We start from the raw sequence: 21,886 nt of genomic DNA on the forward strand, positions 1-21,886 counted from the left end.
CCTTAACTGACACTAACACATTAAATTCAGATGACTGCTTGCATTATAATTGTATTAAGAAGATTGCAAAGATGTTATATAAAATGTAAAGATCTTATAAACCAAATGGTTAAAAGGCCCATTTTTCTAGAATATAATTTTGGCTTATGTAAATTGATGCCCATTTCATCTGTAATAGGAAAAGTATACACTTACATTTCTTCCCGTCATTGAAACTCAAAAATTTCAACAAGCAAGCATGCCCTGTAGACTTCACTGTCACATACTATTTTGGAGGCTACAATCGCAGTTTAGGAAAAGAGGAGAAAGAAACCACCCATGTGTACAGACCACTTGGGAGCTAACGGTGTAAGAATTCTACAACATTCCTTGTAGGGATGCCACTGAAAATGTGTTCGTCAAAGATTTGCACACTGTTATGAAATAAATTTCTAGTTTAAGGACAAAGTGAAAGTCTAAAGTACGACATTATCTTTTTTATTTTTTTATTTTTATTTTTTTTAGAGCTTGCACAGAGCTTTGTCTAACATGCCTAGAAATGAAATGTCTTGATAATCCAATTGCCTGCTAAACTCTTGTTTATAAATCAGTGCATATGTGACAAGAGCAGGGTATCTGCAGAGTTTAGGTGGATTTGCATTCTTTTACCTAAAAATTGAGGTTTTGACCTGTTATATACAGTACGACTCAATCTACATCCCATCGCCAGTTCCAGCAGTGAGATACCATGGGCTTTACTGATGGGGAAAGCTCACAGCCATTCCTGCCCTTACTGCAGTTCTTTAATTCCTCTGCAGCTGCTTCAGCAGTGAGCTTGGAAAGTAGCTGCTGAGAAATGGGTGGGGAAGGCCCAGCTCCCTGCCCAAGCATCTAAATTGATGCCACCTAGAAAGAAGAGGGTTTTTATTTTATTTGGTCAGCCTGAGACAACAAAATAATGTTTTCCACCCCTACGCCAAGAAAAACTGAGTGTGAACTTGCACATGGAATCCTTTAGAGTTTCTTCTGCATCTGTTACATACATATCACTTGGCCAATGGGAACAGCAAATGGAAGATTTTCTTAATTTCTAATATTCTGTGATGTATGATAACATTCTATGATGGTGATAATATATTGGCTTGGGAAAATTCACATCCCTAGGAAACCAAGAGGTATTGGCCTTATATTTCGAATGTGTCTTGTTTATACTAAGCATGCAAATTCAATTGGCTTTACGTAAAGTTCTATACGCAAATGCATTTGTAGGATTTATAGCAAAGAAAGAAACGGGGTTTGAATTTATCATGCTACCCACTTGTAACCCAGCAGTATTGGATATAAATGTTTTCAGTCTGAACTTTCTGGAGGCAAATGGGGGTGGGTGGGTATGGTTTGCACTTCTTGTACAATCTCCCAGGAAGTCACAATGTTCTAAGTGCCTTTGTGTATGAATATACTTGCTATACCTATCAATGCCTAGGACTTTGCTAACCAAATTTTGCCTTTGCAGTATAAATACAAGGAAGCTTATGAGAAGTCAAAGGGAAAGCATGTGGGTTTTAGAAGCCTCCAGGATGATCCCAAGCTGGTCCATTATATGAACGTGGCAAAGTTGCAGTCAGATCGTGAATACAAGAAGAACTATGAGAACACCAAAACCAGCTACCATACCCCTGGGGACATGGTTAGCATTACTGCTGCAAAGATGGCCCAGGATGTTGTCACCAACGTCAACTACAAACAGCCGATACATCATTACACATACCTACCCGATGCCATGAGTCTTGAGCATACCAGGAATGTGAATCAAATTCAGAGTGATGTAAGTATGTATAACATAACAGACCCAGAAATGTTGGTGCTTGAGCGACAATCATTTCCTCCCATTTTAGTTGACTTCACAATACAGTGATATTTGAAAAGTGCATTTTTCAGGGCACCTGGATGGCTCAGTCAGCTAAGTGTCCAACTCTTGATTTTGGCTCAGGTCATGATCCATAGTCATGAAATTGAGCCCCAAGTCCAGTTTGGCATGGTGCCTGTTTGGGATTCTCTCTCTCTCTCTCTCTCTCTCTGTCTCAAAAGAAAAATATATATATATAATAAACAATCATTATTGAAAGACTAACAAATGCATGGTAGACAAGCTATGTTTTTGCTGGCTTTCTGTGCTCCTATTGAAGTCATTGACATTGTCTTTATTATGGATCAAAGGTAAAACTTATTCCACTGAGTATATAAACCACCTTGATTCTCAACAAGAGGAAATGGTTGCTGCTTAAGTGCCGATATTCTTTATTCTTCTGATCCCAGAAAAGTTTTTTTTTTCTTTTTTTAACTAAAAATCGCACTCTCATGCATGTTAATCTATGTAATGAGTCATCTAAAATGAACCAAGAAGGCTTTGTGATTGCAGCATGATTCATGGAGAGCTGCATAGGGAGGGTGTTTAATATTCAGGGCATTTCCTTCTGCAGGAACCAGATTTCTGTAAGAATCATCCTCTGTAAGGGAAGATACGGTATTCATTTATAGTTGCTCAATAAAGGTGTCTCTCCCCAGCTGAGATCAGGAATAGCCTAGGTGGGCAGTATGGGTGAAATTCAAAGTGGTGGGGTTTTCAGTGAAATCAAAAAGAAAGCCCAATTTATTGTTGAAAGAGAAATTTTTTTTTAGTATTACCCATGGAAATATGTGGCCTAGATTCTCTCTGCACTGTATAATGCACTCTAACAACAGACTGCTTTTTCTTATTACCAAATTCTGGGTAAGAAGCTCAGTGGCAGACATAGTGAAAAGCTTCTTTATAGACATGAGCGTGCTGAAAGTGTTGCTATTCATTTCCTTTGGATAGAATTGAAGGTTCCAGAGACATCTTTTGAGTATTCTGTTGGATATCTCCTCATATGAGATTACTCTTTTACAGAATGTATATAAAGACGAGTATAACAACTTCTTCAAAGGCATTGGATGGATCCCTATTGGTTCTCTAGAGGTTGAGAAGGTCAGGAAAGCAGGTGATGCTTTAAATGAGAGGAAGTATCGACAGCACCCGGATACCATCAAGTTCACAAGTGTGCCTGATTCCATGGGCATGGTTTTGGCTCAGAAGAACACAAAGCAACTAAGCGATGTAAGTAGTTTCCCTTCAAAAGGGTTTGTCCATGAATAACACCCACTCCACCATCCTTCTTTAATCCAACACTTGAAGGTGCATCTGTGTTAGCATATCAACTGCTTTCAGGGTAGAATAGGAAGGTTTCACTTTTGAAGCAACTTGGAACTTGAACATAAAGAGAACAGGGAAGGGAGAAGGAGGATTTTCCAAAGTTGCTTTATTTTCCAAATATAGAGAATATGTACTATTTATAAGCAGACCCCTATCATTATACACATGAAATGAAATAAAATGATTACTCTTATCATCTGTGATTCCATCTGAATGGTAAACCAAGCTATTTATTGCTCTGAATTGCAACCGTTCTACCTGGCTACACGGGGAGAAGGCGCAATGTCCTAATCCTCTTGCGTAAGAGCTCTGTGTTCTGAAAAGCAATCCCAAGAGAGGCCTCTGGGGAGGAGGTAAGCAGTTTACTTTCAGAGTCAGCTGAGTCTCATTTCTGAGCCCAGGTCTATCTGGACCCTTATTGGTAGAGCCTAATCACAATGTTTGGTGCTTCATCTCACTTGATAATTTCAAGTTCTGTTAAAATACCTCCACCAGAAGGAGAACAGTAAGTAAAAAGCAAAGATGTGTATTCTTAGCCCCAGATATTAGAAGGTGGGGAATGCTTTGCTTGGCTCAGATCTGAGGATTATCTGTGGATTTTCTCAGGCCAGTCTCTGCTTTCACGTTACCATGGATATTTTGAGATTAATTCTTTTTTAGTGGCAATAAACGTGTAAATTCTTTTGATTTCTTTTGTACCGAGTGAGAGACTCACTGTGTTTTTCCAGTGAGCTAGGAGAACTGCACACTCACTAATTGTCTTCCCCATCCCAATAAATGCCACAACATCTACCCAGTTACTCAAGCCAGAAACCTGGATGTTATTACTGATCTCTCCCTGTGTGATCCCTCCATCAATGCATCTGCTGAGCTAGCCTCCTAAATCTCTCCCAGCGTCCTATGGAGCACTTTTCTGTCTTCCAGCTGCCCACAGTCCTAGTTTGGGCTTCCATATCTCTCATGGACACCTGCATGGTATCTGGACTCCCTGTCTGGGGTCACCCATGACCACCAGAAGAGCTATCTTAAAGTATAAATCACATCCCTCTTACACTTTAAACTTCTTAGTAACTGCTCCTTGAACATCTAAACTTGTTACCTTGGCTGAAAAGGCCCTCAGTTCTGTGGCCATGTTCCCCATCCTGTTGAAGTCTGCCAGACTCCCTCAGCACATTCTAGCCCTGTGACACAGGCTGCCTTCAGTCCCTTACTCTAGCCGTGCCCTTTCCAGACTTGAGAGCTCTGCTTTGGCCTGGACTCCTCCCCTTTCTTCGTCTGGGCATAAATGTCACCTGCTTAGAGAGCCTTTGCTGACCGTCCTTGTTTCTTTCCTAAAGTTATTCTATTTACAACACATCATACACTCTAGCTCTTACAGTTTACATTTTTATTCTCTGTCTCCTCTACTGCACTATAACCTTCAAGAAGACATGTCTGCCTTTTTCAACAATTTACACGCAGAAACCTATCCCCCCTACCTAGCCCATAGTGCTGTCCAGTAAATATTGGTGGAATAAGCAAATGGATAGGTCTGCTAACATCCTGCCATTTGATAGTACAGGTATTTGACTTGCATATGGCAAAACATGAATGATAACCTTCCTTTTTAAAGGAGTGTGTGCTTGATGAAACTTACATTATGTTAACTAATTACATTTGCATGCTGCCTCCTTTGTTTTTAGTTGAACTACAAAATAGAGGGAGAGAAACGGAAGCATAAGTACACTATGGACCCTGAATTGCCTCAGTTTATTCAGGCCAAGGTCAACGCCTTGAACATGAGTGATGTGAGTATTTGGCCTGGTGCCAGTCTAATATTGCTAACATGGGCCTCCTCTTTCCAGTTCTGTATAATTCTAGCAGTGAGAATTTTAAGGAGTATGGACCTTTTGAGTCTCTGTTGGAAAGTCATTGTGAAAACATGACTGCTGGTTAAACCTGAGGCTCCTCACCCCCTCCCCTGTCCTTGGAATGTCCATTCTGCCCACCATTCCCAGAGTAGGAGACATTTTCAAGGATGCAGCCTTGATAGAGCAGTATGTTGTTGGGACCATCTGACTGGCATACGTGACTGAACCCAGTTAAGGCCTCTGTATAAACTTTAAAGATTGTGGTGGGCAGGTGAGGAGATCTACTTGTCTCATGGCCGCCCACGACAAGCCTTGTGTGTAAGTTCCCTTGTTTATTAAACCTGTCACCTGCCAATCTGCAGTGGTCTCCCTCTTTGTTCGGTCTCACCTTGCCCTCCATGTATGGGGGCCAATTTTTAAATCATTCAACAGTAATGAATAGTCTGTAATAAGCACAAGTATTGCTTTGTCTAATTTTTGTTTCAGTCATTAAAACTTGTATAAAAGTTTATTATTAATTTTCTTTAGAAACTCTTTTTTGCATATAAATAGCCTCTTGGGTAGTCTAGATATATAATTGGTGGTGATGTTTAAATTCACTATTATGAGTTGTTTCCTTTTGCTTTAAAAAAAAAAGTTGGTAAATTCTAACTTAAAAATATAATCAAACCTGGATAAAATTGTTCATTTCTTAAAAGATGTCTTAGTCATTCTTCCTAACATTCTAGGCTCTTTTGTCTCCAAATAAAATTTTTTGGTACTCATTTCTATACTTTTGGTTTATTTAAATTTTGTTCTGCTTTTGTAAGTAATATTTAAGCATTAATTAAATCTGGGTGGTACTATATCTGAATTTTTTATTTTAGTTTTCATACCTTTCTATAAGATTAAATTGCTTCATTATAAAAAATACAAGAAAATTAAAGTATTACATGCTTATTATAGAAAAGTTTGAAAATGTAGAAATATATTCAAGTAGAATAATAAAATAATAAAATACTCTTTCCTTTTTTCAAGTCTCATTATAAAGCAGACTGGAAGAAAACTCTTGCTAAGGGCTATGATTTGAGACCAGATGCCATTCCAATTGTTGCTGCAAAAAGTTCAAGAAATATTGCTAGTGATGTAAGTCTAATCTGAAAGTAGAAAACTCTTCTTCTATTTTTAAAACCTTTACATGGTATACGAGGATATGTGAGGTAAATTAGGAAATAAAATATTATAGTATTAAAATATTTCCTAACATCCTAAGTGCCAATGAATTATATTACTTTGCTTTAAAATCTTTAGAAATTCAATACAAAAAGAAAATTTTTTAAACTGTGAAAAATGTTTGGTACTCTCATTGAAGTTGGAAACTGCTTTTTATTTGAATTTTTTTTCAAGAAAAAAACTTTGGCATACTAAAATGTCACTAAATCAAAAAAAGTCTCCAAGTATTTTAAAAGAATAAAATTTTTTAACATAATTTTCACAAAGAAAAAATATGATAAAATATAGGGGCACCTGGGTGGCTTAGTTGGTTAAGCATCCGACTTTGGCTCAGGTCATAATCTCATGGTCCGTGGGTTCGAGACCTGCATCAGGCTCTGTGCTAACAGGTCAGAGCCTGGAGCTTGTTTTGGATTCTGTGTCTCCCTCTCTCTCTGCCCTCCCCTGCTCACACTCTCTCTGTCTCTGTCTGTCTCTCTCTCTCAAAAAATAAACATTAAAAAAATTTTTTTAAACTGATAAAATATGGAAAACCAGGAAGAATTATAGATTTAAATGAGAGGATTTTAGTTGCTTACCTACTTATTTGCTTTTTATAAATTAAGTTATATTTTCTATATGAATTGATATAATAACTTGGTAGAGTAAAAATTCATTTGGAGTTGAATACACTAATTTGTATAAGAGCTCTGCTGAAATTTACTCAGGATTACACAAGTACTTTATAAAATAATGCAGTTCTTTTTGGAATTGATTATTAAAAAATATATATACACCAAATCCTTACTAAACTTTTCAGGAACCTTTGAGAATACTCAAAGAATCTACTTATAAATAATCTAGATGTAAACCACAAATTACCCCATTCTTAATTATCCCCAGAGCAAATCTCAAGACCCTCCATTAGAAATACTTTCCTAGTTATTTATTTAAAAATACTAAAAAACTTAGATGTTACCTGCATTCAGACCAAATTTGGCTATTGCTTAATTTGTTACGTAAATTCAGTATAACACTTTAGTATTTCCTATAATTGACCCTATCAACCTTCTGTCTGTTTGTCTTTCTGTTTAATATAGTTCAAGTATAAAGAGGCTTATGAGAAAGCCAAAGGCAGGCAAATTGGATTTCTCAGTCTTCAGGATGATCCTAAACTGGTTCATTACATGAATGTAGCCAAAATGCAGTCAGATCGTGAGTACAAAAAGGGCTATGAAGCCAGCAAGACCAGGTATCACACACCCTTGGACATGTTCAGCGTGACAGCAGCCAAGAAATCTCAGGAGGCTGTTACCAACACCAACTACAGACAACCCTTCCACAGCTACACTCTGCTGCCTGATGCCTTGAATGTGGAGCATTCCAGGAATGCAATGCAGATCCAAAGCGATGTACGTAACAGTCAACACATTGTGGGCATAGAATTAGTTATCCGTTTCTAGCCGGTGGGAGGGACAAACAAGAAATTGGCAATTCCATTTACTTCATCTTAAACCTGGCCGGACTCACTATAATTAGGGATCCTCTCCAGAATTTGGAGTTTTAGAATTTCACTCATGTGAACTATATATAGCTTTAACATTTTTGTTTTAGTTAGTGTGTGTGTGTGTGTGTGTGTGTGTGTGTGTTAGACACAGTATATGATATATTCTGTGAAAAGCTAAGAGGTTCAAATTAGTGCAATATACGGTCTTTCCAGTGTAAAATTCTTCTACCTTTTCCTCCAAGAAAGTTAAATTTAAAAAGGAATTATTGGGTCAGGTTTTCCTGTTCAAAATCACCGTGAATTCAATCACTTTGTAATTTGGTTTCTTTTCCAAAAGATGGCAGGGAATAAAAAGTAGGTTACTCTCTTTTCCCTCTTTTTTTTTTCTTTTTGATAATGAGTAAATTATCTAGCCAAAGAAACTCACGCTCTGACTGTTTCTGAAATGAAAATGTCCTTTTTCATTGTAAAGAATCTATATAAATCCGACTTCACCAACTGGATGAAAGGGATCGGCTGGGTCCCAATAGAGTCACTGGAGGTGGAGAAGGCGAAGAAAGCAGGAGAGATTCTTAGTGAGAAGAAGTATCGCCAGCATCCTGAGAAGCTGAAGTTCACCTATGCCATGGACACAATGGAACAAGCACTTAACAAAAGCAACAAACTGAATATGGATAAGGTAAGAACCCAACTGCTGGCCTCATTCCGAGCCAGCACTCAAGTCATGAGCCTGGCGGTGCTACTATAATCTTCATCAGCATTTTTAATCTTTGTGATGGTCTTGGTGGTGGTGGGAGGGGGAATTCTGTAACTTTCATCATGTCTGGAGAGCTGTCACATACACTGATCCTCAGACCATCTGTGTGCACTACTCAGAGGGTGTGACAGAACTGCAAAACTCCATGTGGTGTGAGGTTGAGGCTACATGGCATGTGTTGTTTCAGTGGAAGGAGACTCCCTTCTTTGATAGGGTTTTCCCTCGTGTGTTCAGTCTCATCACCCCATCTTCTTGCCATTTTATCCATTTCCCAATATCAGATTTAATTTCTTCTATCATGGAGATGTGAGTCTGTTTCTCCTGATAGCACTTTCACAAACTTGTCCTGCCTTACAGTCATGTGCCTGTCCCTCTTGTTGCAGAGGCTCTACACTGAAAAGTGGAACAAAGACAAGACCACCATTCATGTCATGCCAGACACTCCTGACATTTTGCTTTCCAGAATAAACCAAATCACCATGAGTGATGTAAGTAGATTGACAGCAACAAAGTGGGAGAGAAGGTTGGAGGGAACTAATATTTATGGGATGCCTCTCTTTTACATACCAACTGCTTCAAAATCAGGATTCCCATTCGAACCCAAATAACAAGCTGCAGGTGTTATTCTATTTTGTCATTTAGAAACTGTACAAAGCTGGCTGGGAAGAGGAGAAGAAGAAAGGATATGACCTGAGGCCTGATGCCATTCCAATAAAGGCTGCAAAAGCCTGTAGAGACATTGCCAGTGATGTAAGTACTTCCACTGGGCTTTCTTTAGGCTCAGCAAATGAGACACAAATGAGCCAAGTTCCTGTGCATATTCAAGAGCTGCAGTCAACTCTACCTAGTGTTGGTGGGATTATCATCCACGGAACACACAAGACACTTTCCTTCACCCAGTCCAAGTACCCTCTAATCATTTGTTCATTATTTGATGTAAAAAGTAACTAGGTCATGTTAAGACAAGTTGCTTTTAGAGTATTCAGATCATTTATAGGCAATTCTGGGTGAATGTAGGGATGCAATCTACACATTCTACCCAAGAGACCCATGATCTGGCTCTTTCCTGAATTAAAGATGCACCAGGAGAAATTGTGCCTGTAGCCTTTTCTGATTAGACACCTGAGTGAGGAAAGCTGCTTTCTAAAGCACCCTAAAACAACTTACTTATGCATCTCTTTGATTAATTCTGAGATCATTTTCTTTCCATGGAGTCAAGTCTGGCAAGAAATTTGAAGTAAAAAGATTTTGTTCACGGCCCCCATGAGCTTCTCTCTAATCGTACAGTAGCTCTAAAACTGTACACCTATGACAAATCTCATGGCGTCTAATGAATTACATTTTGTTCTCTTTCCTTCACTAACTTCATCACCATGCTTTCTTTCCCATCTGCAGTACAAATACAAGCAAGCCTATGAACAAGCCAAAGGGAAACACATTGGCTTCCGGAGCCTAGAGGACGACCCCAAGTTGGTGCACTTCATGCAGGTGGCCAAGATGCAGTCAGATCGGGAATATAAGAAGGCGTATGAGCAATCCAAGACCTCTTTCCACACCCCGGTGGACATGTTCAGTGTGGTGGCAGCCAAGAAGTCTCAGGAAGCAGCCACCAACACCAACTACAGAAATGTGATCCATACCTATAACATGCTTCCCGACGCCATGGGCTTTGAACTGGCCAAAAATATGATGCAGATTCAAAGTGATGTATGTGACAGCCATATCATTTGTAGAACATTTACTCTGGATAATAAGTGGATCATTAATGACCCTAAATCATTATGAAAATCCTGAAAGAAATTCATGTGTAATTTCCCACCAGATTGTTTATATATATATTTTTAACTTAGATTGAATTTATTTCTTTTAATAAAAGGGGATAAATTCTAGAAACTAAAGTCTTATTTTCCACTATTCTTGCTGTGAGGATTGTTGAATGCTGGATCCAGCAATCGCAAATGAAATTTTGTTGCAGAGAGCATGCTGAAGGAAACCTGTCTAGCAAAGAGAGTCAGAAGCATAAATGGCTCCTGATACAGAAGTAAGGGGAAAGGCAGAAAGTCAGATAACTTGGTAGCTCCTGCCCCTCACTCCTAACCAGCTTTCATTCCACTCCTTCCAACTTTGCAACTTGCTGATGAAACATTGAGGAGGTGAGGGCTGAGGCAGCTCCTGGAATGAATGTGAGGAAGGAACAGAATTCAGCTAGAGAGGCCATTTATTTGGTGGCTGTGAGAAGGGAATTTAAATTACAAACCAAAGGCAGGCCACACCAAGCATGTGTTTCTTTTTGGGAATATTTGAGCTGAGCTATTATGTACCCCACCCCTGGCAATTAAGTGCTCATATAAAACCAACCATGGCAGAGTTGTAGAGGACAATATCAGAATTGGTGGGGGGGGGGGAACCAAAAAATTTGCACAGAGTACCAGTGAGGTTTCTGGCATACCTGAGAGAGTTGTAACAGTGGTGGGTGAGCAAAACTTACAATGAAAGAGAGAACCAGGGTCCCAGTGAGTCCTCAGTCAACCAAGGGAACTTGGGAATTTTTGTAAGAAAGGCCAGCATCATTCCTTTTCTTGAGAGAATAGTCATGTAGTAGTTTAGTTGGTATTTCTTAGCATTTTTTCTTTAATGAAGGCATTGCGGAAAATAAATCACAAAGATACTACTGCTTGTTTTTAATTGTTCGTGCAAGAAAATGTGAAAAGATACTGTTTGGGGACAAAAAGAGTTGAAGTTTGTTATGCTGTTGGTTGAACACTTAGGGAATATTAAACACCCACTCATAGTCCTTGGAAGTTTGGGTTTCTCCTCATCCATGAACCTTTCCTCTTTTGCAGAATCAGTACAAAGCTGACTATGTTGACTTCATGAAGGGCATTGGATGGCTCCCTCTGGGCTCCCTAGAAGCTGAGAAAAACAAGAAAGCCATGGAGATTATCAGTGAAAAGAAGTACCGCCAGCACCCGGACACTTTGAAGTATTCCACTTTGATGGACTCAATGAACATGGTTCTGGCCCAGAATAATGCAAAAATTATGAATGAAGTAAGTCATTCGTAATGTGATAGTTCCTAAGCACTGGGAAAAAGCCAGACATTCTTACATTTGACCTATGGGTTTTGCTAATAGTTTTAGGGCATCACAATGAATGTTTATTCAACTTCGCAAAAGGAACTTGTGGTTGGGGCGCCTGGGAGGCTCAGTTGGCTAAACATTCAACTTCAGCTCAGGTCATGATCTCAGGTTCATGAGTTTGAGCCCCGAGTTGGGGTCTGTGCTGACAGCTCAGACAGAGCCTGGAGACTGTTTCAGATTCTGTGTCTCCCTCTCTCTCTGCTCCTTCCCTGCTCATGCTCTGTCTCTCTCAAAAATAAATAAACATAAAAAATTTTTTAAAAGGGGGGACTTGTGGTTAAAAAAAATGATAGAAGTCAGTCCTAATTCATGGCCTCCCAAATGTTTAGTGAACCAGTTTTCCCAACAGACATAACAAAATAAATATGAATTGTTTCTTTTCATGCACATTTTGTAACAAAATCTTGTTTGTCTAAGATGAAGTTGAGTAGAAGTTCATGACGCTGAATCGGCACATTGTTTGCCTGATAACTGGGTATTGCAGCCCACCCTGTTTCCTAGCTGCTTCAGTGGAATTGAAGAAGACTCTTAGATTATGTGGCTATGGCAGCATTCGGAGCCGGGATCTTCTGTGGGCAAATCATGAGAGCAATTGTTCTCCCATCAGTAGTCCCTTGGATCATTAATTATTCCACCCTATAGAAAAGGCTTACTGTATTTTTAAAAATTTGTTAGCCATAATAAATATCAGGACCAACAAACACATCAGCCTGGTACTTCTCTAAGTTACAAATAATAAAATAATTGCAACAGCATTGTTGTGGATCACGATTTGAAATGCCATTGATTAGCAAAAGAGAAAAAAAAACTATTTGGACTTTAACATTAAACAGTTGCATAAAACTATGGTTCTACTTGTACTAGAGAGAGCTGTATTATACTAAGTCTCTGAGTAAATCCCTTGGAGTCTTCTGAGAAAGAAAACTGATTGGTCAAGATGACCGTTGCCTTTGATAGGGACTTGCCTAAAAGACAAGGCACAAATCTCAGTGCCTCTTTTAAGATTTAGTATTTAAACTCTCACAAGCTCACATAAACCTTTCATTTCTTTTTCAGCATTAATGATTTATTAACCATTTCAGAATAATGATGCTAAAGTAAGAATCTTCATCCTCTTATTGCAAAGTTGGGGAAATTATAGCCCAGACCTGCTGTGTGTCTTTAGGCAAGGTACATTGCTTCTCTGGGCCATAATTTCCTCAAATCTGCAACAAAAGGATTCAACTGATGACCACCAAGATATCTCTCAGTGTAGCGTTTGCTATTTCTATGATTCTCATCTTGGCATCATTTTACTTTCCATCTTACATAATCTCTACTGTCTTGTTTGAATGAGTATCTTTTCCATAAAAAAAATAAAATCGAGTTAATAAAAATACTTAAAATATTGATGTGTGTATATACATATACATATATACATATGTATGTGTATATATATATATATATATTAAATGAGCATATTTTAAGATTTGTAAATACTAACTTTCCTTTTTTCCTTTTTTTTTCTTTTTTAAATTTTCCAGCATCTCTACAAACAAGCATGGGAGGCTGATAAGACCAAAGTCCATATTATGCCTGATATCCCCCAGATTATTTTGGCAAAGGCAAATGCAATTAATATGAGTGATGTAAGTGTAATCCCCCCTGGTTTATTTGAACCAGTATAAACAAATAAAGTAATGTCTCAACTATGAAGAATGAATGTTTTGAAAATAAGAGGAATCCACAAATGACAATCTTTCTCTTTCTAACCTTGCTTTGCTAAGAGTTGGAGCAGGCCTGTCAATGAGACTTGGGCCCAGCAGTTAGGAATCTGAAGGGCACTTGGATTTTGTTTGGGGGGGGCGGGTATGCCTCCTCAAACTAAGAGACCTGGCAGGAAGAGAAGGGCTTGCCCCCTCCCTCTCCCAGAAGAGAAAAAGGAAGTGAAAATCCTAGGGCTCAGTTCCTGTAGTCTCTCTACCAAGCCTTTGAGATGGTCCTAAAGAGGGGGGGGTCTCAGGGAAAGTTAAATGGAAAGGGAAGATGAACATTTTGAAGAATTTGGAGCAAGCTCCATAACAAGGAATGTTCCACACTTAGTGTTAGAAAATGCGTAGGTGTTTTATTTCACTTCCTTTCTCAACCTAACCATAGTTGCTAGAAAATCTCCAATCCTACCAGTGTTTTTTCTTCTCTTTGAATTCCGTAAGGATTTAGGATTGATGACTCCTTTTTGGATCGTAAAATCCACACAATTACATAAATAAAAGTGTCACTTGCAAAACAGTGAAGTTTTCTTTTGATCTAAGAGAATGGTTGTTTCGTAGTCTTTCCTTGACTCTTAATTGATAAAAACGTTATCAATTAGAATCTGCTGGGCTTTAGCGGTTTTAAAAAGCATATTTACAACCTAAGAGATCATTAGCTGTTTTTCTGATGGTTTCTTGAAGATAAGTTTGGGTTTGTAATAGACTTTTTCCAAACACAATTTTGTTATTTGTAAGAACATTTAGCCATTGAACCACCAAGGAAGCATTCTGCTTAAAAATAAAAATGATGCCACAGCACTAGTGTTTACTCTTTTAAAATAAGCCCAGGCTTTTCTATTTAGAAGAAAATTATTCCCTTGCCTCTCTTTACAGAAACTCTACAAACTTTCTTTGGAAGAATCTAAAAAGAAAGGCTATGATCTCAGAACTGATGCAATTCCTATCAAAGCTGCCAAAGCCTCAAGAGATATTGCAAGTGATGTAAGTCTGCAGGAAAACACTCACCTTTGTTTTGTTTTGTTTTCTAATTTACCAAAATAATAAGGGCTGAGTTTTGGAAACACTCAATGGATAAAATATGGGGGGAACAAAGCATGCCTACTAACAATGGCCTCCTATTCAATGAGTACCTCTTAGGTTTGCTCTTTTGTTGTCTCTGGTATTTCTGAAAAAAACAGAATGCTAACCACATTATGACCACATATCTTTGTGCTCCCCAGCTTATGAGATCTAGGTGAATTTTCTTTGAACTTCATCCCCAAGGCTATGGCCTGTAGAAATCCAAAGCCCTTCACCAAGCTTTCCTGCAGAAAGACTTGGATTGTTCTTGCTTCCTGCCTGTTAGGAACTGTCCTCCTAACAGGATGTCTCATTGTGTGGTATACTAGGGGTGCTGATATTTTGGACTCATGACAACTGATTATTAAATAATCAGAAATTTTGCAAGCCAGTTGTTAAATTCTTGGTAGCTTGACATCAGCCATGGTGGGAGTATTTACACCACAGAAATTGACAAACACTGCAGATGAGGGCTTTTATCCCTCCAATCGCTGGTGTGCCAACACACCATTGCCATAACACATCACCTGTGGGAAATTCAGTTCTTTCATTTGGTTGTTTCCACAAGAAATCTGCTCACAGTGAGCACTGAGTTATTTGGGGGTAATGGGAAGAGCACATTTCAGAGCACTCTTTCCTTAGCCACTCCTGCAATGACACTTTCTCTCTGATTTTACATACTTGCTCTTCATCTTTCCTACCTGCCCATCCTGATGCCACTACTACATTGTCCTGAAATCTCCAAATTCTTTTCCCTCTATTATGCTGGACTAATTTGGCTCCCCGAGCTCCTGCCCCCTAACTCACACACTCAAACTCACAAGAGACAGGCAGAATAAAAACTTTCCATGTATCAGGATCCTCTCTCTGTAGAAAGAAGTTGAGTGATAAATAAAACTTCATCCCCATTATGCCAGTCTTAAGGGAAAAGGAGTTCTACAAATACAAAGCTACTCTAAAACGATATCCCATAACTAAGCCTATTCTCAACCGTAAAAGGCTGGCTGATGATTTCTTAGGGCAGCATTAAACTGCTTAGAACATTCTGCTCTTTTCACTCATTTGCCCTACTGAAGTTCTCTTTGACACTAACAACAGAGTATGTGTGGAAGGCAGTGTGGTATATCATCACAGGCTCTGGGTTCTAATACTTAGTGACCTTAGCAAGCCACTCACCTCCCTGGGTCTCAGCTTACTCACCTGTAACATTGGGGCAGTAATAATAACTTTGTAATCTACCTCACAACATGTAGTTGTGAGTAGCAAGTTACACAAATAAATGTGAAAAATGTGTTTTATAAACTGTAGAACTCTACACAAGTATCACTTTTTATGACATACAGAATATTGACACTAGAATGCTTCTAGTCAAAAGAACTGCTGTAACAAATATTCTAATTTTTTCACAGTATAAATACAAATACAATTATGAAAAGGAAAGGGGGAAAATGGTTGGTTTCCGTAGTCTTGAGGATGATCCCAAGTTGGTCCATTCCATGCAAGTGGCTAAGATGCAGTCTGATCGAGAGTATAAGAAAAACTATGAGAAGACAAAGACCAGCTATCACACTCCTGCTGACATGCTCAGTGTCACAGCTGCCAAGGATGCCCAAGCCAACATCACCAACACCAACTACAAGCACTTGATTCACAAGTATGTCCTCCTTCCAGATGCCATGAGCATCGAGCTGACCAGGAATATGAATCGCATACAGAGTGATGTAAGTCTCTCTTCTTTCTGGGTGATGGTTGGATTCCTAGCCCAGGAATGGAGATCACAGTCTTCTATACTTTTGTGTCTAAACTGACAAAGGTAAAGTAATTGATAAGGTGAAGGAGAATTTGTCTCTTTTCTTTATAGAATGAATACAAGCAGGACTACAATGAGTGGTACAAAGGGCTTGGCTGGAGTCCAGCTGGTTCCCTAGAAGTGGAGAAGGCCAAGAAAGCAACTGAATATGCCAGCGATCAGAAATACCGCCAGCATCCTAGCAACTTCCAGTTTAAGAAACTGACTGACTCTATGGACATGGTTCTAGCCAAGCAGAATGCACATACCATGAACAAGGTAGGCAGCCATCCTTCTATTCAGGTCCTTCCATACAGCTCCCAGGAAGGCAGGGCTAGCAGCCTCTGGTTCTTGTTTGGGGAATTTGGTTGGAGTCCACCACTTCTGGGCAGTGACAAACAGTTCCAGAGCATGTCCCTATATCATTTTCTTCTGCCGACTTCTTATTTCCCCTGTTTGGTTTTGGGTTTTTATGAGAGAGAGAGAGAGAGAGAGAGAGAGAGAGAGAGAGCGAGCGAGTACATGAGCGCAAGTGCAGAGGGCAGAGGGAAAGAGAGAGAGAGAGTCAGTCTTAAGTAGGCTCCACATCCAGTACAGAGCCTGACGTGGGGCTCAATCTCACAACTGTGAGATCAGGACCTGAGCTGAAATCAAGAGGTGGACACTTAACTGACTGAACCACTCAGGTGCCCCATTTCCCCTGAATCTTATCATTGAGTTACAAATCATTTGTTTTTTAAAATTATTATATGTTAAGTATTTTTAATCCATTCTAGAAGATAGACCTACAATATTATTTTTTAAAAATCTGAATTTGTTTTTAGTGTCTTTTCTGAATCATAAGCGACTTTAGTTACTAAAATTAATCTAATTCAAATTGAGTGCATTCAAATGCTCTGTTAAGTTTTTTTCTTTCCTGTGGGTCCTAAAAAGCTATTCAAATTTCAAATGTCTTTTTTCCTCCCTAACTTCCTAGCACTTATATACCATTGACTGGAACAAAGATAAAACCAAGATTCATGTGATGCCAGATACACCAGATATTTTACAAGCCAAGCAGAATCAAGCTATGTATAGCCAGGTAAAGTTATATAAAAATTTGGCTTAAAACTAATTAAACTTATTAAATGATGTAATGGTAAATAATTGATGTAAATGCAGAAGGAATGGAAATGAATGACTCACACTGGCTAACTAGAGATGCTGCAAAATATGGCGGTTAAAAGGAAGGGCTTTAGCCGTGACTCTTTTGCTCCATGGAGAGAGGCACTGTGCCCGTGTGATTTATCTCTGTACTCCTTGTACTTGGCACAGAGTAGGAAATCAATAAATAATTGTTGAAAGAAAAAAATTGCATCAGACAGACCTGCTTTGGGTTTTGGCTTTTATGAATTATATAACATTGGGTCTAAGCCTTAGTTTCCTCATTCCTAAAATTGGGACCATAATAATGCTTATGACATTAAATTAAATTGCTGTGAAGACCAAATGAGAAATTTCCATGGAAGGGTCTCCACACAGTACCTGTGTTGAACACACACTAAGTCTGGATGACTTACAACTATTTTTATTATTATCCAGTTTTAACCCCCTTGCATCTATTCAATAAATTTCATGCATAAAGATGAATTCATTTATTGTGCCTCATAAAAGGCTTTTCAGTATCTACTACTTTTATCACTTAGATAATCAAAATTTTGTTACCTTTTTTTGGTTACCAATTTTTTTCACATCTGTGATTCAAATAGTGAGCCCAGACTGTACTTAACAGCAGGAGGAAAGTACCTAATATACTTGATATGCCCATATTGTGTCTGAACAGAAAAGCAACTCTAAAATTGTATATGTATCTCATAACTGAGTGTATTCTCAGAGTCAGAAAATTGAAGCAAAATCCTGTAATGCTAAGTCAGTGCTTCATAAAAACAGCTTCATTTGTTTTTATCCATATCTTTAGAGATAAGGGAGATGATAGATTCTGACGTCTACTCTCTAGGTAAACTGTTATTCAGTAATTCATTGGGGTTTTAGTATATACTGAATAATGCTAAATTATTTAATTTCCAGAAACTCTATAAACTTGGATGGGAAGAAGCTTTGAAGAAAGGATATGATCTCCCAGTTGATGCAATTTCTGTGCAGATGGCCAAAGCTTCAAGAGACATCGTTAGCGATGTAAGTACTTGTTTGGCTTTTATGATATGTTATCTGAATCAGGTATCTTAATGCTGGTAACTATTTTTACAGATGGGCCTTACCTTTCAAAATGTAATACTATTTCTTCATCTTCTCCTATCCTCTCAGTTTACCAAAAATTCACTTTTCTTTCTTACTGATCCAGTATCAAAGAAAGGGTTTCTTGAATAGAGGTTGAGTCAGAGGACCTATAAGAGCCATTATCACACTAACAATGAAGCAACAGAAAGACAAATAAAGAAACTGATCCCATTCACAATTGCACCAAGAAGCATAAAATACCTAGGAATAAATCTAACCAAAGATGTAAAAGATCTGCATGCTGAAAACTATAGAAAGCTTATGAAGGTAATTGAAGAAGATATAAAGAAATGGAAAGACATTCCCTGCTCATGGATTGGAAGAATAAATATTGTCAAAATGTCAATACTACCCAAAGCTATCTACACATTCAATGCAATCCCAATCAAAATTGCACCAGCATTCTTCTCGAAACTAGAACAAGCAATCCTAAAATTCATATGGAACCACAAAAGGCCCCGAATAGCCAAAGTAATTTTGAAGAAGAAGACCAAAAGCAGGAGGCATCACAATCCCAGACTTTAGCCTCTACTACAAAGCTGTCATCATCAAGACAGCATGGTATTGGCACAAAAACAGACACATAGACCAATGGAATAGAGTAGAAACCCCAGAACTAGACCCACAAACATATGGCCAACTCATCTTTGACAAAGCACGAAAGAACATCCAATGGAAAAAAGACAGCCTCTTTAACAAATGGTGCTGGGAGAACTGGACAGCAACATGCAGAAGGTTGAAACTAGACCACTTTCTCACACCATTCACAAAAATGGATAAAGGACCTGAATGTGAGACAGGAAACCATCAAAACCCTAGAGGAGAAAGCAGGAAAAGACCTCTCTGACCTCAGCTGTAGCAATCTCTTACTCGACACATCCCCAAAGGCAAGGGAATTAAAAGCAAAAATGAATTACTGGGACCTTATGAAGATAAAAAGCTTCTGCACAGCAAGGGAAACAACTAACAAAACTAAAAGGCAACCAACGGTATGGGAAAAGATATTTGCAAATGACATATCGGACAAAGGGCTAGTATCCAAAATCTATAAAGAGCTCACCAAACTCCACGCCCGAAAAACAAATAACCCAGTGAAGAAATGGGCAGAAAACATGAATAGACACTTCTCTAGAGAAGACATCCGGATGGCCAACAGGCACATGAAAAGATGCTCAACGTCGCTCCTTATCAGGGAAATACAAATCAAAAGCACACTCAGATATCACCTCATGCCAGTCAGAGTGGCCAAAATGAACAAATCAGGAGACTATAGATGCTGGAGAGGATGTGGAGAAACGGGAACCCTCTTGCACTGTTGGTGGGAATGCAAATTGGTGCAGCCACTCTGGAAAACAGTGTGGAGGTTCCTCAGAAAATTAAAAATAGACCTACCCTATGACCCAGCAATAGCACTGCTAGGAATTTACCCAAGGGATACAGGAGTACTGATGCATGGGGCACTTGTACCCCAATGTTTATAGCAGCACTCTCAACAATAGCCAAATTGTGGAAAGAGCCTAAATGTCCATCAACTGATGAACGGATAAAGAAATTGTGGTTTATATACACAATGGAGTACTACAGGGCAATGAGAAAGAACGAAATATGGCCCTTTGTAGCAACGTGGATGGAACTGGAGAGTGTGATGCTAAGTGAAATAAGCCATGCAGAGAAAGACAGATACCATATGTTTTCACTCTTATGTGGATCCTGAGAAACTTAACAGAAACCCATGGGGGGGGAGGGAAGGAAAAAAAAAAAAGAGGTTGGAGTGGGAGAGAGCCAAAGCATAAGAGACCGTTAAAAACTGAGAACAAACTGAAGGTTGATGGGGGTGGGAGGGAGGGGAGGGTGGGTGATGGGTATTGAGGAGGGCATCTTTTGGGATGAGCACTGGGTGTTGTATGGAAACCAATTTGACAATAAATTTCATATATTGAAAAAAAAAAGAGCCATTATCCTAAGATGCTATGTTTGTAGACATTACAAAGAAACCAGAGATTTCAGTTTTCCCCTGCTTGCCTGAAAACAATTTCCTGTTTTCTATTTGTCTATTTTAGACAAATCCAAAGTGCCAGTTAATAAATCAAACTCAACAACCTGATGTTGATAAATTTTTATATGCACATATTTAAAAATTAGCTGCCAGTTATTTTTATTTAACCCATTCTTGCATGTAAATAATTCTAAAATAGCTAGGGGCATAGAAAATTCAGGAAGTTTCAGGAATTTAGGTTTAAGGTCCAGAGGGCTTAACTTTCTGTTGGGTATTTGTTCTCCAAGGCCACTTTTGGTTATGATTGAAAAGGGTAGTTAATTTGGTAAATAAATTAGGTGTAATTCCTATTGACTAAGTGTTTATAAATATTTGACTTAGATATTCTGTGTATAGATAAACATGTCATTATGTTAATTCTAAGAATTAGCCTAAAAAAATCCAGAGAAATTTGGAATTTCAGAGGGAAGAACTACCTCTTAAAATCTTTAAAACAAAACAAGGATTTGGGCTGGAGAAAGTATGTCTAAAGACAGCACCATGAATTCTAAGAATAAGGGCAAATTCTGTTTACTTTTTTCAAGTTTTTATTTAAATTCTAGTTGGTTACCATATATGGTAAAACTGGTTTCAGGTGTAGAAATTAGTGATTTATCACTTACATGTAACACCCAGTGACTCTCTTTAAATCAGTTAATTTGTGGCATTCCAGAAATGTTAGAAATTAATTAGATGATTTATTATTACTTATTGGCTTGCGGGTCAATTCCTTATTTAAATGAATCGATATACTGATGAACCTACAGCAATAATGATGCTTGAATGTTCCCCCAGGAACATTTAATGTTATGTACTCCCCATTAGGTGATGATTTAGAAACTGAAGAAATAGCATCAGTGATTTTCTCACTACACATTTGATAGGACCTAATTTCTTAGGTAATCTTTTGAAATCTTCCCCTAAAATTAACTTTAAGTGAATTTTCCCCCCATTGTAGAGATTATATCTCCTCTCAGTTTCAAATGGTTTTCATATTCTATAAAATTTAAGGAAATTAGAGCTATTTTTATGCGTACTTAATTTAATAAATTAGAATCATAGATTTTGGTTAGAGGATAACATGAAGGCTATTTAATTCAGTCTCCTACTCAGTGTCCTGCCTTCTCTCCATCTCCAAAAGATGGCCGTCTGGTCTATGGATACATATACATATAAGAATTTTGTCCTTCAGGGCAGGTCATTTCCTTGTTAGAGCATCTCTAATTTTTATTATATAGTTCGCTATTTTCAACTTGAATAAGTTATCAACCAACTCTAGTTTTGTGTTCTGGAACATCACAAAGGAACTTATTTCCTCT

The 21,886-nt window shown here is 38.3% G+C and overlaps 1 protein-coding gene across 1 annotated transcript in view; it reads left to right on the forward strand.

The window, feature by feature from the left end:
• The window catches only part of NEB (nebulin), a 211,725-nt gene that overhangs the window by 47,711 nt on the left and 142,128 nt on the right, over positions 1–21,886 (forward strand). Inside the window, exons 35-50 of the mRNA XM_047083946.1 lie at positions 1,493–1,804; positions 2,909–3,115; positions 4,894–4,998; positions 6,079–6,186; positions 7,353–7,664; positions 8,232–8,438; positions 8,900–9,004; positions 9,159–9,266; positions 9,912–10,223; positions 11,360–11,566; positions 13,180–13,284; positions 14,281–14,388; positions 15,876–16,187; positions 16,328–16,534; positions 17,232–17,336; positions 18,323–18,430. Of these exons, the coding sequence (XP_046939902.1) occupies positions 1,493–1,804; positions 2,909–3,115; positions 4,894–4,998; positions 6,079–6,186; positions 7,353–7,664; positions 8,232–8,438; positions 8,900–9,004; positions 9,159–9,266; positions 9,912–10,223; positions 11,360–11,566; positions 13,180–13,284; positions 14,281–14,388; positions 15,876–16,187; positions 16,328–16,534; positions 17,232–17,336; positions 18,323–18,430 (2,928 nt within the window). The remainder of the gene's footprint in view (positions 1–1,492; positions 1,805–2,908; positions 3,116–4,893; positions 4,999–6,078; positions 6,187–7,352; positions 7,665–8,231; positions 8,439–8,899; positions 9,005–9,158; positions 9,267–9,911; positions 10,224–11,359; positions 11,567–13,179; positions 13,285–14,280; positions 14,389–15,875; positions 16,188–16,327; positions 16,535–17,231; positions 17,337–18,322; positions 18,431–21,886) is intronic.

This window comes from Lynx rufus, unplaced genomic scaffold (genome assembly GCF_022079265.1).
Source record: "Lynx rufus isolate CCGP_SWC_20201006 ecotype Redwood Valley unplaced genomic scaffold, mLynRuf1.p SCAF_2, whole genome shotgun sequence".
Taxonomy (NCBI): Eukaryota; Metazoa; Chordata; class Mammalia; order Carnivora; family Felidae; genus Lynx; species Lynx rufus.